The sequence below is a fragment of the Kogia breviceps genome, chromosome 2, assembly GCF_026419965.1.
Source record: "Kogia breviceps isolate mKogBre1 chromosome 2, mKogBre1 haplotype 1, whole genome shotgun sequence".
In the NCBI taxonomy this organism is placed as follows: domain Eukaryota; kingdom Metazoa; phylum Chordata; class Mammalia; order Artiodactyla; family Physeteridae; genus Kogia; species Kogia breviceps.
In genome coordinates, this window is record NC_081311.1 from 106,950,919 (window position 1) to 106,967,941 (window position 17,023).

Here is a 17,023-nt window from a genome sequence, read left to right on the forward strand (position 1 = left end):
AGCATGAGTCTCCACCACTAAGTAAATTGAACACCATTTGGTAAATTAAACCATAACAAGCTTCAATTTAAAGATGCTAGTAACAACATATATCTAGTTTTATAATAAATATGCATTCATTATGTTAAAATATTTAAAAATATTTATGTGGCTTTATTTTATTTTTTCACATTAACAAATTTAAAAGTAAAAAATCCCCTAAAAGTCAAGTTGGTCTTGTGTTAAAAGTTAGTGTCAACAGAGCTGTCTTTTATCATTGTTACTTTCTCTTTTTAGAAGGTTGGATGGCTACCAGCAGGAAGTGACTTTTATATGTAACCTAATTAGATGAATCTATCCTTTGCTCACTGAATGCAGTGAGGTTTATGTAATTGAGATTAGTAATTGAAGAATGGCCTTGCTGGATCAAGCTCAAGATAAATCTAATGAAGTATATTAAAAAGCCCTGGAACCAGCAGTGCCTCCACAAAGTATGTACTGTGGGAGAGCATCCTCCCCAGTGTCAGTTGTAGAATAGATATTGACCCAGCTTTTCCTAGAAACTCTGTTCATTAGTTTGGTTAGTCAAGTTTATGATGCATTTGTTTCTTATATTAATTCCAAGTCTTTTGAGTTCTCTTAAGATGAGGTTGTAAAGAACACACTCTTAGTATTTTTGTTGGTCATGGTCTAGTCTCATATCTCTCTCCAATTCATGTGATCATTTTAATCTTCTTTCTTTAGTTCTGTTGCCTCTTTTTTGAGCTGCAGCAATTGAAACATTATAGTATGCCAAATTTAAATGTAGCTTTAAGGTCTCAAGAGTACACAGTAAGTTAAGGGCAGTATTCAGAACTAATGATTTTTGATTATGATGACATCTAAGAATGCACCATCTATGTCATATCTGAGTTTCACTTAATACATCTAAGATTAGTCAGCTGATACGCATAAAGGAACTTGTATTTGCTTGTGCTAAAATTTGATTATTACTTTTTGCTTGCAGTCTTGATCTTTCTCAGTTGACTTGGTTCTTGACTTGTAGATACCATTTGAAAATTTAAAGATTTTCTTTTTGCATTCCTTTCTTCCCCTGTAAAGACTTAAATGATTTAAAGGAAAGCCATTCTTTTCTCTCTCTAGAAATGTGCCCACAATCCCTGTTCTTTGTCCGATAATAAAGCATTCTCTCATTCTAATTTTTATTAATAGTCTTTGCATAGAAATTTATTCAAGGTTTTTTAATGGTAGATTTCATCCAGTTTACACTAACTGTTGCTTATTTATACTCAAATTGCTCATAAAATTGTCATAAACAATTGGCACTTGTGAAAGAATAACATTTTGGGCAATTTGGTTAGTTAAGGATTTTGTTTAAATTTGTATTGTGAAAGCCCTAAATTTCTCTCAAACATAGGAATCTAGATCAAGTTAAATGTAACACCCCTGCCCCAAAAGGAACGGCGGAGGGGGGGGGGGTGTTTCCTTTCTTGGTTATACTCACCAGTACCTCACATAAAGTTGATATTTGGCAATTGTTTGTCAATAGAATGTGTCAAATCTTGTTGCTCACAGGTCTGTTGAGTGAATTCTTCTACATTTTCCTGTATATTCATCCTCCCCAGATAGATGCATTTTAAATGTTTTATTATGGAAAACTAACAGACACATGGTAAATGAAAACAGTAGAAAAAGGGATATGATAAACCTCCCTCCCATCCAGGTATTTAAGCCCCTGCCCTGGAGCATTTGCTGTGCACAGTTTGTATGTGCCCTTTCAGAAATAGTTTTTGCTTGTACAAGCATATATGTGTGTATTTTTTTCAGCACAGAAAAGGGTTTTTGTTTGTTTTTTTTTCACAGTTCCTAGATCCAGCATACAACAGCAATATGAGAACAGACAGAATTGGACTGGTCCTAGTTGGGGTTAGATGTGGCTGTTTCTGGAGAAGTAATTTTTAATATGGCACCAGAAAAGGATAGTACAGATTGACCCAGTGGATCTCAACCAGAGGCAGCTTTGCCCACCAAGGGACATTTAACAATGTTTAGAGACATTTTTGGTTGTCACAGTTGGGAAAGGGGTACTACTGGCATCTGGTGGATAGAAGCTGGGGATGCTGCTAAACATCCTACGATGCATAGGATATTCCTGCAAAACAAAAAGTTACCTGGTACAAAATGTCAGTAGTGCTGAGGTTGAAAAAACCATGAGTGAACCTAAAGAGTTAAGAAGTGAGACTAAAAGCTATGTTATCATCACTAGATTAATTTTGAGTGTTTGGTGAATTTTATATGTTCTAGTAAGAAATAGTCTATTCATCTGTAATTCTTCAAGGACCATAAGAACAAAGATCACATTTGTAATCTTTTTCTTAATGGGGGCGTTAGGGAAACTTTTTGATATTTCTAAAATTTAAAGTTTAAATTTAGCTTGTTAATAAATGTTGCTTTTCTTTTAAATACTAATGTGTTTTTTAGCCTCTTATTTGAGTTTGTTATGAATCTTACCATATTAGAAGATATTTTAGTAGTTTGGCTTCTAATTTTGTTTATGGTGGGTTTTGACATAAATTTTTTTGTTACTCAAATCTACCAGCCTTTAATTTTGCTTTACTTCATTACCTTTATGTTTATCTGGAGATAAATGTCTACGTATATTTATTTACTGATTTCCTGGGAAGAGATTCTTGGGTTTTGGCGTTTGTTTTTCCTTGTTAAGTTTATTTTGGTATGTGGTTCCTAAACATTTACTTAAGGTTGATATTCTCTTTCTTACCCCAGCCAGATAAGGAAGAAAAGAATCATAAAGGTTAAACACTTTGTCTGAAGTCACACAGCAGCAGAGTGACAAAAGCTAAAAATCGCACCCAGATCTAGACTCCATTGTTCATGCAGTTATCAGTATTTCTGCCTCAAGTATCTGTTACTGGGAATCTTTTCATAGCCCTAAAATTTTTCACAAAAAGCAGTTGATGTGTAAAGCTTTTGTGATGTGCCAGTTATGATTCACCAACGCTCGGCATGAGAGTTATCAGGATGGATGCTCCTCTAAAATATGCTTTAGTGTGCTGTTCCTTAGACCTATGTAATCAGAATATTTGTGGTGGGACCTGGGATCCTCTACCTTAACAAGCTTCCCAGGTGATACTGGTGCCTGCTAAAGTTGAAGACTGTTTGGTTAAATTTTGATGTTTCCCCTGTGTCTCATAATGTGTTATACAGTCAGCCCTCCATGTCTGTGGGTTCTGCATCTGTGGATTCAACCAACTGCAGGTCAAAAATATTTGGGAAAAAATTCATTTACAAAAAGCAAAACTTGTATTTACCCCACACCAGCAACTATTTACATAGCATTTGCATTGTATTAGGTATTACAAGTAATCTAGAGATGACTTAAAGTGTAAGGAAGGATGTGCTTAGGATATATGCCATTACTACGCCATTTTATATGAGACTTGAGTATCCATGGATTTCGGTAAATGTGGAGGGGTCCTAGAACCAATCCCCCCGCCTGTGGCTACTGAGAGATGACTGTACACTGGCCGTTTTGTAGAAGTCAAATCAGCATGTTTAATTCTTTTACGTACTAAAGTAAAATGTCTTTGAAATCTGAGTGGTTGTTTATATTATAGCTCACATATGCTTGTGCTTTTTAATTTAATAAAGCAATTAGTCGAAGAATAATCTTATGTTCAAAATCCATTAATGCTACTGGGAAATACTGTAGGGCTGTCCAGTAGAACTTTCTGTGATAATGGACGTATTCTGTATCTTTTATGTTCAAAATGATATGTACTGACCAAACACGTTTCCTGGATTGTAAAATTGAGATTATTAGACTAGATGATTTCTAAATTCCTTTTCAACTATAAATTGTGAGAATGAAAATTTATTAAGATCTCACTCTGTAGGGCTTCCCTGGTGGCACAGTGGTTAAGAATCCGCCTGCCCATGCAGGGGACATGGGTTCGAGCCCTGGTCCGGGAAGATACCACGTGCTGGAGAGCAACTAAGCCCGTGTGCCATAACTACTGAGATTGCACTCTATAGCCCGCGAGTCACAACTGCTGAGCCCGTATGCCACAACAACTGAAGCCCATGCACCTAGAGCCCGTGCTCTGCAACAAGAGAAGCCACTGCAGTGAAAAGCCCACACACTGCAATGAAGAGTAGCCCCTGCTCGCTGCAACTAGAGAAAGGCCGTGCACAGCAACAAAGACCTAATGCAGCCAAAAATAAAGAAATAAAATAAATAAATTTATTAAAAAAAAATAATCCCACTATGTAATAGGCATTTTACTTATGGCAGCTGAAGTATTCTCCTGAGGAAACAGATGCAATTACTAAGTTACTTGTCCAGAAAGTAGCCATTATGTGATTGGCATTTGAACCTAGATCCCTAGCCTGATCGCATGCTGCAGTTCTCACTTGTGTCTAATATGTTTAAGAAATGTTCCTAATGTGTTTCAGAAATAGGGCACACTAATTATTGATGCCAGTGATTTCTAAGAAGGAGATGAGTATACAAGTGAATAATGAAAACACTCTCAGATTTTGATTTGCTTCTCATTGGGCAAAATCCATTGAAGTCCTCTTTTGAGTTCGGCCCCAATTCCTCCTTCAGCCATACATCAATCTTAGGATTTATGCATTGTGCATCCCTGTTTTTCCATCTGGTGCTTTCCCTTCACTTTTCATGTGATCCTGACCGGTCAGGTTGTGAGACTGAGCTGAAGTTCCAACTCTTCATAAACCATTCCCCAGATAACTCCGCTCTTTCACTTCTGTTTGATTCTCTGACCTTATCCTTTGGGTACTGTTCCCCTCCTGTTTCATCTATTTGGTATTCTTTAGTGCTGTAGTGTAACTGTGCATATATGAAATGAAGTGGCGTTTTTTGTGTTTTTTGTTTGGTTGGTTGAGTTTTTTTGGCCATGCCACGCGGCATGCAAGATCTTAGTTCCCCGACCAGGGATCGAACCCGTGCCCCCCAACAGTGGAAGCGTGGAGGAAGTGGGGTTTTTTAATTGTTATAAAATGAAACACAAACATGTAAAACCACTAAATGTATAGCACAGTGAATTATTATAAGGTAAACAACTTTGTAACTACCACTCAAATCAAACAAGGGAACTTTGCTAACTACCCCAGAAGTGCCTTCATGTGCTCCATCCCAGTGTCAGCCCTTTCCTTCCCTCCACAAAGGGATAGAAAAACTGTCCTATCCTTTCCCATTATTAAAGATTTGATAGGTTTCTTAAATCTCTCAAGTACAGGTTTCCCCTCTATCCCTTTCTTATACTTAAATTTTATCTGTTGAAGGACCTAGGACATTATACGTGTAGAGTTTTCCACCTGTCTGGGTTTTGCTAACTGTATATTCATGGTGCAGTTTATTATGTTCCTTTGTTGCTGTATTCCCTGCAAATTGCCAGTTGGATCCAGAAATTTGATCAGACTCATGTTAGATCCCTTTGGCAGGACTACAAGGTGATGTTATATTCTTTAATCAGCAGGCACCTAATGTCTGGTTATCGTTTTGTGGTGTTAGCAGATGTCGATATTCAATGCCTAGATCCTTTTATTCATTGTGATACTTTAATTCTGTCATTCTTCTTCATTTATTAATTGGAATATTTGTATAGTGAAATGTTGTGATTCATCACTATTTGGACATCCGGTGGTGCAAGTTCATATAGGAAAGGCAGAACAAATACTTGATTCTTGCCCTGTATTTACCACCTTTGTTGAGATAAAATTCACATGCCATATATTTCATACTTTGAAAGTGTACAATTCAGTGGTTTTTGCGTACATTCACAAAGTTGTACATCAATTTTAGAAACCTGTATCACTCCAAGAAGAAATCCCACATCCTTTAGCCATCTCTTCCCATTTTTCCAACCAGCCTATTCTGGACAGTCCCTATAAATGGAATCATTCAATGTGTGGTCCTTTGTGACTGGCATCTTTCACTTAGTACATAATATTTTCAAGGTTCATCTGTGTTGTAGCATGTATCAGTACTTCATTTATTTTTCTTGCTGAACTGCCATTATACCACATTTTCTATATACAGTTATCAGTTAGTGGACATTTGGGTTGTTTCTACTTTTTGGCTGTTATATTGCTACTATGAACATTTATGTATGTTTTTGTGTAGATACATGTTTTGGTTTCTCTTGAATATATACCCAGGAGTAGAATTGCTGGACCATCTAGTAACTCTGTACCCATATAGTCTGGGATAGTTTCCTCAGTATGTGTTACAGCAAGATATTCCAGGTTCATCTTGTACATTTTATGTCCACAGCTGAAATGGCCCTTTCTTTAAGAAACCCTGCTTTTTCTTTTAGTAGAAAGTGGTATTTCAAGATATAAACCTGGATCCTAGAGATACTCATTGTTGCTCTGTTTGTCTTGTTTTTAGGCATCTTCAATGAACAGAGCAAGGAAATACATAGTACAGTAAATATATATTTGCTATACACATCAACATATTGTTTATTATTCATTTAACAATAAATATATGAACTATACAAAATATAGGTGGATTTGTTATATATATACATTTTAAATACATATTTAAGATATCTTAGGAATTCATTCTGATTCAAGCAACAATAGCATTTTTTACTTAACTTTTTTTTTTTAAACCTCTTTTGTATTACGTCTCTGGGACCTTTCTTTCACATGAAAAATCTTAGTTTTGAAGGATGTGGGAATGATAGAATTTAAATATCCCAATATCACTTGTTAACTTAATCCCACATTACACAAACATGTCTCAGAATTACAGTACAGCCACCACCAATATAATTACTGAGAACAGTTAAGTGTTTTTGTTTGCTTTCCCCTCTCACCCCTGGTTTTTTAAAGTTGTATCTGCATTATCATAAATAGCCATTACAAAACTCTCCCTTTTAATCTTCATTCAAGTTTAGTTCTGCAAGTAACTTTATTTGTATTGTTCACTACCAGTGTGTATGTTGAAGTCTCTGTAGTCATTTTGATTGTTTAAAGTTATCTTCGGGCTTCCCTGGTGACGCAGTGGTTGAGAGTCCGCCTGCCAATGCAGGGGACGTGGGTTCGTGCCCCAGTCTGGGAAGATCCCACATGCCACGGAGCGGCTGGGCCCGTGAGCCATGGCTGCTGAGCCTGCGCGTCCGGAGCCTGTGCTCCGCAGTGGGAGAGGCCACAACAGTGAGAGGCCCACGTACTGCAAAAACAAAAAAGTTATCTTGAAGATCATGGAAACAATATTGTCTGAATCCTTGGATGTTGATACTTGTTTGTGTCCTTTATATACAAGGTCAGTTTTGTTGGATATAAAATTCTTGGCTTGTGCTTTCTTTTCTTGAGTGTCTTAAATATGTAACAATTGCTTTTTTTCTTTTTTCCTGGTATAAAGCATTGCTGGCAGTTTGGGTGGCGATCTAATTTTCTTATATTTATTTTTGCCTAAGTGGTCAAAGGATTTTTTTTCCTTAAAAATCTAGGTGGTTCTGGGTTGATATGCTCAGGTGTGCGTTGTACTCTTTGAATGTGTGATTTCATATCTTTTTTACTTAGGTTTTGTGTTATGAATCTTTTTTTTCTCTTTTTAACTTCTTTATTGGAGTATAATTGCTTTACAATGCTGTGTTAGTTTCTGCTCTATAGCAGAGTGAATCAGCTATACATATACATCCACATATCTCCTCCCTATTGCATCTCTCTCCCACCCTCCCTATCCCACACCTCTAGGTGGACACGAAGCACCTAGCTGATTTCCCTGTGCTATGCAGCTGATTCCCACTAGCTACCTATTTTACATTTGGTAGTGTATGTATGTCCATGCCACTCTCTCACTGCATCCCAGCTTACCCTTCCCCCTCCCAGTGTCAAGTCCATTCTCTATATCTGAGTCTTTATTCCTGTTCTGCCCCTATGTTCCTCAGAATCATTTTTTTCTCGGGGGATTCCATATATATGTGTTAGCATATGGTATTTGTTTTTCTCGTTCTGACTTACTTCACTCTGTATGAAAGACTAGGTCCATCCACCTCACTACAAATAACTCAGTTTCATTTCTTTCTATGGCTGAGTAATATTCCGCTGTATATATATGCCACAACTTCTTTATCCATTCATCTGTCGATGGACACATAGGTTGCTTCCATGTCCTGGCTGTTATAAATAGAGCTGCAATGAACATTTTGGTACATGACTTTTTGTGTGTTTTTGTTTTTGGTTTTGGTTTTGGTTTTTTTTGCGGTACGCGGGCCTCTCACCGCTGTGGCTCCTCCCGTTGCGGAGCACAGGCTGCGGACGCGCAGGCTCAGCGACCATGGCTCACGGGCCCAGCCGCTCCACAGCACGTGGGATCCTCCTGGACCAGGGCACGAACCCGCGTCCCCTGCACCAGCAGGCGGACTCCCAACCACTGCGCCACCAGGGAAGCCTGGTACATGACTTTGAATTTTGGTTTTCTCAGGGTATATGCCCAGTAGTGGGATTGCTGGGTTGTATGGTAGTTCTGTTTTTAGTTTTTTAAGGAAACTCCATACTGTTCTCCATAGTGGCTGTATCAATTTACATTCCTACCAACAGTGCAAGAGGGTTCCCTATTTTCCACAACCTCTCCAGCATTTATTGTTTGTAGATTTTTTGATGATGGCCATTCTGACTGGTGTGAGGTGATATTTCACAGTTGTTTTGATTTGCATTTCTCTAATGATTAGTGATGTTGGGCATCCTTTCATGTGTTTGTTAGCAATCTGTATATCTTCTTTGGAGAAATGTCTGTTTAGGTCTTCTGCCCATTTTTGGATTGGGTTGTTTATTTTTTTGCTACTAAGCTGCGTGAGATTCTTGTATATTTTGTCAGTAGCTTTGTTTGCAAATATTTTCTCCCATTCGAAGGGTTGTCTTTTGGTCTTGTTTATGTTTTCCTTTGCTGTGCAAAAGGTTTTAAGTTTCATTAGGTCCCATTTGTTTATTTTTGTTTTTATTTCCATTTCTCTAGGAGGTGGGTCAAAAAGGATCTTGCTGTGATTTATGTCATGGAGTGTTCTGCCTATGTTTTCCTCTAAGAGTTTGATACTGTCTGGCCTTACATTTAGGTCTTTAATCCATTTTGAGTTTATATTTGTGTACAGTGTTAGGGAGTGTTCCAATTTCATTCTTTTACATGTAGCTGTCCAGTTTTCCCAGCACTGCTTACTGAAGAGGCTGTCTTTTCTCCATTGTATATTCTTGCCTCCTTTATCAAAGATAAGGTGACCATATGTGCGTGGGTTTATCTCTGGGCTTTCTATCCATTCCATTGATCTATATTTCTGTTTTTGTGCCAGTACTATACTTTCTTGATTACTGTAGCTTTGTAGTATAGTCTGAAGTCTGGAAGCCTGATTCCTCCAGCTCCGTTTTTCTTTCTCAAGGTTGCTTTGGCTATTCGGGGTCTTTTGTGTTTCCATATAAATTGTGAAGTTTTTTGTTCTAGTTCTGTGAAAAATGCCATTGGTAGTTTGATAGGGATTGCAATGAACCTGTAGATTGCCTTGAGTAGTATGGTCTTTTAAACAATGTTAATTCTTCCAATCCATGAACACAGTACACCTCTCCATCTGTTTGTATCATCTTTAATTTCTTTCATCAGTGTCTTATAATTTTCTGCATACATGTCTTTTGTCTCTTTAAGTTTATTCTTAGGTATTTTATTTTTTTTGTTGCATTGGTAAATGGGAGTGTTTCCTTAATTTCTCTCACATTTTCCATCATTAATGTATAGAAATGCAAAAGATTTCTGTGCTTTAATTTTGTATCATGCTACTTTACCAAATTCATTGATTAGCTCTAGTCATTTTCTGGTAGCATTTTTAGGATTCTCTATGTATAGTATCATGTCATCTGCAAAAAGTGACAGTTTTACTTCTTCTTTTCCAATCTGGATTCCTTTTATTTCTTTTTCTTCTCTGATTGCTGTGGCTAAAACTTCCAAAACAATGTTGAATAATAGTGGTGAGCGTGGGCAACCTTGTCTTGTTCCTGATCTTAGTGGAAATGCTTTCAGTTTTTCACCATTGAGAATGATGTTGGCTGTGGGTTTGTCATATATGGCCTTTATTATGTTGAGGTAAGTTCCCTCTATGCCTAATTTCTGGAGGGTTTTTATCATACATGGGTGCTGAGTTTTGTTGAAAGCTTTTTCTGCGTCTATTGAGATGATCATATGGTTTTTCTCCTTCAGTTTGTTAATATGGTGTATCACATTGATTGATTTGTGTATATTGAAGATATTGAATCCTTGCATTCCTTTGATAAACCCCACTTGATCATGGTGTATGATCTGTTTAATGTGCTGTTGGATTCTGTTTGCTAGTACTTTGTTGAGGATTTTTGCATCTATGTTCATCAGTGATATTGGCCTGTAGTTTTCTTTCTTTGTGACACCTTTGTCTGGTTTTGGTATCAGGGTGATGGTGGCCTCGTAGAATGAGTTTGGGAGTGTTCCTCCCTCTGCTATGTTTTGGAAGAGTTTGAGAAGGATAGGTGTTAGCTCTTCTCTGAATGTTTGAATTCACCTGTGAAGCCATCTGGTCCTGGGCTTTTGTTTGTTGGAATATTTTTAATCACAGTTTCAATATCATTGCTTGTGATTGGTCTGTTTATATTTTCTATTTCTTCCTGGTTCAGTCTCAGAAGGTTGTGCTTTTCTAAGAATGTCCATTTCTTCCAGTTTGTCCATTTTATGGGCATATAGTTGCTTGTAGTAATCTCTCATGATCCTTTGTATTTCTGCAGTGTCAGTTGTTACTTCTCCTTTTTCTTTTCTAATTCTGTTGATTTGAGTCTTCTCCCTTTTTTTCTTGATGAGTCTGGCTCATTGTTTATTAATTTTATCTTCTCAAAGTACCAGCTTTTAGTTTTGCTGATCTTTGCTATCATTTCCTTCATTTCTTTTTCATTTATTTCTGATCTGATCTTTATGCTTTCTTTCCTTCTGCTAACTTGGGTGGTTTTTTTGTTCTTTCTCTAATTGCTTTGGGTGTAAGGTTAGGTTATTTGAGATTTCTCTTGTTTCTTGTGGTAGGATTGTATTGCTATAAACTTCCCTCTTAACTGCTTTTGCTGCATCCCATAGGTTTTGGGTCGTGTTTTCATTCTCATTTGTTTCTTGGTAGTTTTTGATTTCTTCTTTGATCTCTTGATTAAGTAGTGTATTGTTTAGCTTCCATGTATTTGTAATTTTACAGATATTTTCCTGTAATTGATATCTAGTCTCATAGCATTGTGGTTGGAAAAGATACTTGATACGATTTCAGTTTTCTTACAGTTAGCAAGGCTTGATTTGTGACCCAAGATATGATCTATCCTGGACAATGTACCATGAGCACTGGAGAAGAAAGTGTAATCTGCTGTTTTTGGATGGAATGTCCTATAAATATCAATTAAGTCCATCTGTTTAACATATCATATAAAGCTTGTGTTTCCGTATTTATTTTCATTTTGAATGATCTATCCATTGGTTAAAGTGGGGTGTTAAAGTCCCCTACTATGATTGTGTTACTGTCGATTTCCCCTTTTATGGCTGTTAGCATTTGCCTTATGTACTGATGTGCTCCTATGTTGGGTGCATAAATATTTACAATTGTTATATCTTCCTCTTGGATTGATCCCTTGATCATTATGTAGGGTGCTTCTTTGTCTCTTGTAATAGTCTTTATTTTAAAGTCTATTTTGTCTGATTTGAGAATTGCTACTCCAGCTTTCTTTTGATTTCCATTTGCATGGAATATCTTTTTCCATCCCCTCACTTTCAGTCTATATGTGTCCCTAGGTCTGAAGTGAGTATCTTGTAGACAGCATATATACGGGTGTTGTTTTTGTATCCATTCAACCAGTGTGTGTCTTTTGGTGGGAGCATTTAATCCATTTATATTTAAGGTAGTTATTGATATGTATGTTCCTATTACCATTCTCTTAATTGTTTTCAGTTTGTTATTGTAAGTCTTTTCCTTCTCTTGTGTTTCCTGCTTAGAGAAGTTCCTTTAGCATTTGTTGTAGAGCTGGTTTGGTGGTGCAGATTTCTCTTAGCTTTTGCTTATCTGTAAAGGTGTTAGTTTTTCCATCCAATCTGAATGAGATCCTTGCTGGGTAGGTAATCTGGTTGTAGGTTTTTCCTTTTCATCACTTTAAATATGTCCTGCCACTCTCTTGTGGCTTGCAGAGTTTCTGCTGGAAGATCAGCTGTTAGACTTCTGGGGATTCCCTTGTATGTTATTTGTTGTTTTTCCCTGGCTGCTTTTAATATATTTTCTTTGTATTTAATTTTTGATAGTTTGATTAATATGTCTTGGCATGTTTCTCCTTGGATTTATCCTTTATGGGACTCTCTGTGCTTCCTGGACTTGATTGACTATTTCCTTTCCCATATTAGGGAAGTTTTCAACTATAATCTCTTGAAATATTTTTTTCAGTTCTTTTTTTTTCTCTTCTTCTTCTGGGATCCCTGTAATTTGAATGTTATTGCATTTAATGTTGTTCCAGAGGTCTCTGAGATTGTCCTCAATTCTTTTCATTCTTTTTTTTAAATTCTGCTTTGCAGTAGTTATTTTCACTATTTTATCTTCCAGGTCATGTATCCGTTCTTCCCCCTCAGTTATTCTGCTATTGATTCCTGCTAGAGAATTTTTAACTTCATTTATTGTGGGGACCATCACTGTTTGTTTGCTCTTTGGTTCTTCTAGGTCCTTGTTAAACGTTTCTTATATTTTCTTCATTCTCTTTCCAAGATTTTGGATCATCTTTACTGTCATTACTCTAATTCTTTTTCAGGTAGACTTCCTATTTCCTCTTCATTTGTTAGATCTGGTGGGTTTTTACATTGCTCTTTCATCTGCTGTGTATTTCTCTGTCTTCTCATTTCGCTTAACTTACTGTGTTTGGGGTCTCCATTTTGCAGGCTGCAGGTTTGTAGTTCCCATTGTTTTTGGTGTCTCCTCCCAGTGAGTAAGGTTGGTTCAGTGGGTTGTGTAGGCTTCCTGGTGGAGGGGACTAATGCCTGTGTTCTGGTGGATGAGGCTGGATCTTGTCTTTCTGATGGGCAGGACAGCATCTGGTGGTGTGTTTTGGGGTGTCTGTGACCTTATGATTTTAGGCAGCCTCTCTGCTAATGGGTGGGTTTGTGTTCTGTGTTGCTAGTTGTTTGTCATAGGGTGTCCAGCACTGTAGCTTGCTGGTTGTTGAGTGGAGCTGGGTCTTGGCATTGAGATGGAGATCTGTGGGAGAGCTTTCGCAGTTTGATATTATGTGGGGTCAGGAGGTCTCTGGTGGACCAGTGTCCTGAATTCTCCTCTCCCACCTCAGAGGCAGGCCTGACACCCACCCAGAGCACCAAGACCCTGTTAGCCACAAAGCTCAGAAGAAAAGGGAGAAAAAAAAAGGAAAGAAAGGAAATAAATAAATAAAGGTATTAAAATAGAAATTAATTACTAAAATTTTTTTAAAAGTAAATTTAAAAAGGGAGAAGGAAAGAAGAGAGCAACTAAACCAAAAAACAAATCTTCCAATGATAACAAGCGCTAAAAACTATACTAAAAAACAAAAATAAAAAATGGACAGTCAGAACCCTAGGACAAATGGCAAAGCAAAGCTGTACAGATAGAAATCACACAAAGAAGCATACACACAAAAAGGGAAAAATATATATATATAAAAAGAGAAAGAGCAACCAAATCAATAAGCAAATCTACCAGTCATAATAAGCTCTAAATACTAAACTAAGATAAACATAAAACCAGAAATAAGTTAGATGCAGAAAGCAAACCCCAAGTCTATAGTTGCTCCCAAAGTCCACTGCCTCAATTTTAGGATGATTAGTTTTCTATTTAGGTATTCCACAGATGCAGGTACATGAAGTTGATTGTGGAGATTTAATCCACTGCTCCTGAGGCTTCCTGGAGAAATTTCCCTTTCTCTTCTTTGTTCGCGCAACTCCTGGGGTTCAGCTTTGCATTTGGACCCACCTCTGTGTGTAGGTCGCCTGAGGGCGTCTGTTCCCCACCCAGACAAGACAGGGTTAAAGAATTGACTGATCGAGGGCTCTGACTTACTCGGGCCTTGGTGGGGGGAGGGGTATGGATGTGGGGTGAGCCTGCGGCAGCAGAGGCAAGCGAGAGGTTGCACCAGTCTGAGGCACGCTGTGTGTTATCCCAGGGAAGTTGTTGCTGGATCACGGGACCCTGGTAGTGGCGGGCTGCACAGGCTCCCAGGAGGGGAGGTGTGGATAGTGACCTGTTCTTGCACACAGGCTTCTTGGTGACTGCAGCGGCAGTTTTAGGGTCTCATGCCCATCTCTGGTGTCCGTGCTGATAGCCACAGCTCATACCCATCTCTGGAGCTCGTTTAGGCGGTGCTCTGAATCCCCTCTTCTCACGCACCTGGAAACAGTGGTCTCTTGCCTCTTCGGCAGCTCCAGGCTTTTTCCCAGACTCCCTCCCGGCTAGCTGTGGCGCACTAGCCCCCTTCAGGCTGTGTTCATGCAGCCAACCCCAGTCCTCTCCCTGGGATCGGACCTCTGAAGCCTGAGCCTCAGCTCCCAGCCCCTTCCCGCCCCGGCGGGTGAGCAGGCAAGCCTCTTGGGCTGATGAGTGCTGGTCGGCACCCATCCTCTGTGCGGGGATCTCTCCACTTTGCCCTCTGCACCCCTGTTGCTGTGCTTTTCTCCGTGGCTCTGAAGCTCCCACCCACCCACCCCCCGTCTCCACCAGTGAAGGGGCTTCCTAGTGTGTGGAAACTTTTCCTCCTTCACAGCTCCCTCCTGGGGGGTGCAGGTCCCGTCCTTATACTTTTGTCTCTGTCTTCTTTTTTCTTTTGCCCTACCCAGGTACGTGGGGAGTTTCTTGCCTTTTGAGAGGTCTGAGGTTTTCTGCCAGCGTTCAGTAGGTGTTCTGTAGGAGTTGTTCCATATGTAGATGTATTTTTGATGTATTTGTGGGGAGGAAGGTGATCTCCATGTCTTACTCCTCCACCATCTTGTAGGTGCAAATTCACCATCTGAATCACTTTTTTAATGTCTGTTAATTTGGAGGTGTGTTAAATTTTTTGGCGTTTTTAATAGTGGTAAAATATAACATAAAATGTAACATTTAAACCTTTTTTGTGTGTGTGTGGTACGCGGGCCTCTCACTGTCGTGGTCTCTCCCATTGCGGAGCACAGGCTCCGGACGTGCAGGCTCAGCGGCCATGGCTCATAGGCCCAGACGCTCCGTGGCACGTGGGATCTTCCCGGACTGGGGCACCAACCCGTGTCCCCTGCATTGGCAGGCGGACTCTGAACCACTGCTCCACCAGGAAAGCCCTAAACCATTTTTAAGTGTACAGTTCAGTGGCATTAAGTACGTTCACATTGTGTGCACCCATCCCCACCATCCATCCATATCCAGAACATTTTATCTTCACAAACTGAAAGTCTATTTATTAATCAAACTTCACATTTCCCCTTTCTCCCCGCCCCCAGCAACCACCGTTCTACTTTGCTATAAATTTCACTATTCTTGGTAACTCCTATAAGTGGAATCTTAAAATATTTGAACTTTCATGTCTAGCTTATTTCACTTTACCTGATGTCTTCAAGATTCATGTTTGTAGCATGTGTCAGAATTTCCTTTCTTTCTAAAGCTGAGTAGTATTCCATTGTATGTTTGTACTACAGTTGTTCATTTTAATTTGTTAATGGACAGGTGGATAGCTGCTATAAACATGAATGTACAAATTGTTCAATTCTTTGTTTTCAGTATTTCAGGGTGTATACCGAGAAATGGATTTACTGGATCACATTGTAATTCTGGGTTTAATTTTTTGAGGAACTGCCATACTGTTTTCCATAGCAATAGCAGCATCTCATATTCCAACTAGTAATGCACACAGATGCCAATTTCACATCCTCACCAACACTCTTTTTTTTGGTGTTTTTGGCTGCATTAGGTCTTTGTTGCTGCACACAGGCTTTTCTCTGTTTGCGGAAAGTGGCTACTCTTCATTGCGGTGGCTTCTCTTGTTGCACAGCACAGGCTCTAGAGTGCAGGCTCAGTAGTTGTGGCTCACGGGCTTAGTTGCTCCGCAGCATGTGGGATCTTCCCGGACCAGTGCTCGAACCCGTGTGCCCTGCATTGGCAGGCAGATTCTTAACCACTGTGCCACCAGGGAAGCCCCACCAACACTTACTCTTTTCTGGTTTTCTGATAATAACCATCCTAATAGGTGTGAAGTGATATGTCATTGTATTTTTGATTTGAGATTCTCTGATGACTACTGGTGTTGAGCATCTTTTCGTATGTTTATTGGTCATTTATCTTCTTTGGAGAAATGTCTACTCAAGTCCTTTGTCCATATTTTACTTGGATGTTTTGTTGTTAAGTTATATGAGTTCCTCATATACTCTGGATATTGATCCCTTATCATATACATGATTTGCAAGTATTTTCTCCCATTCTGTAGGCCAGCTTCATATGTATGTATGTATATATATATATATATATATATTTTTTTTTTTTTTTTTAGTGCACAAAAGTTTTTAATTTTGATGAAGTCCATATTTTTGCTTTTGTTGCCTGTGCTTTTGGTGTCATATCCAAGAAATCATTGCCAAATCCAAAATTATTTCCCATCTTCTTCTAAGTTTTATAGTTTTAGTTCTTACATTTAAGTCTTTGGTCCATAGTGAGCTAATTTTTATATATGGTGTAAGGTAACGGTCTGATTTTTTTATTTTTTTTTTTATTTTTTATTTTATTTTTATTTATTTATTTTTTTTTTTGCGGTATGCGGGCCTCTCACTGTTGTGGCCTCTCCCATTGCGGAGCACAGGCTCCGGACGCGCAGGCCCAGCGGCCATGGCTCACGGGCTTAGTTGCTCCGCGGCATGTGGGATCTTCCCGGACCAGGGCACGAACCCGTGTCTCCTGCATCGGCAGGCGGATTCTCAACCACTGCGCCACCAGGGAAGCCCATCGGTCTGATTTTTTGCATGCAGATATTGTTTTCTCAGTACCATTTG

General features: G+C 38.8%; 1 protein-coding gene across 11 annotated transcripts in view; it reads left to right on the forward strand.

Annotated features, from left to right (window-relative positions):
* CCNT2 (cyclin T2) overlaps window positions 1–17,023 on the forward strand; it is a 48,121-nt gene that overhangs the window by 3,347 nt on the left and 27,751 nt on the right. The window contains exon 4 of one of the 11 annotated variants that reach the window (XM_067025910.1): window positions 277–470. The exons of the other annotated variants lie outside the window; for them this stretch is intronic. Within the exon in view, the coding sequence (XP_066882011.1) occupies window positions 426–470 (45 nt within the window). The 5' untranslated portion in view covers window positions 277–425. The remainder of the gene's footprint in view (window positions 1–276; window positions 471–17,023) is intronic. 11 annotated transcript variants of the gene reach the window in all.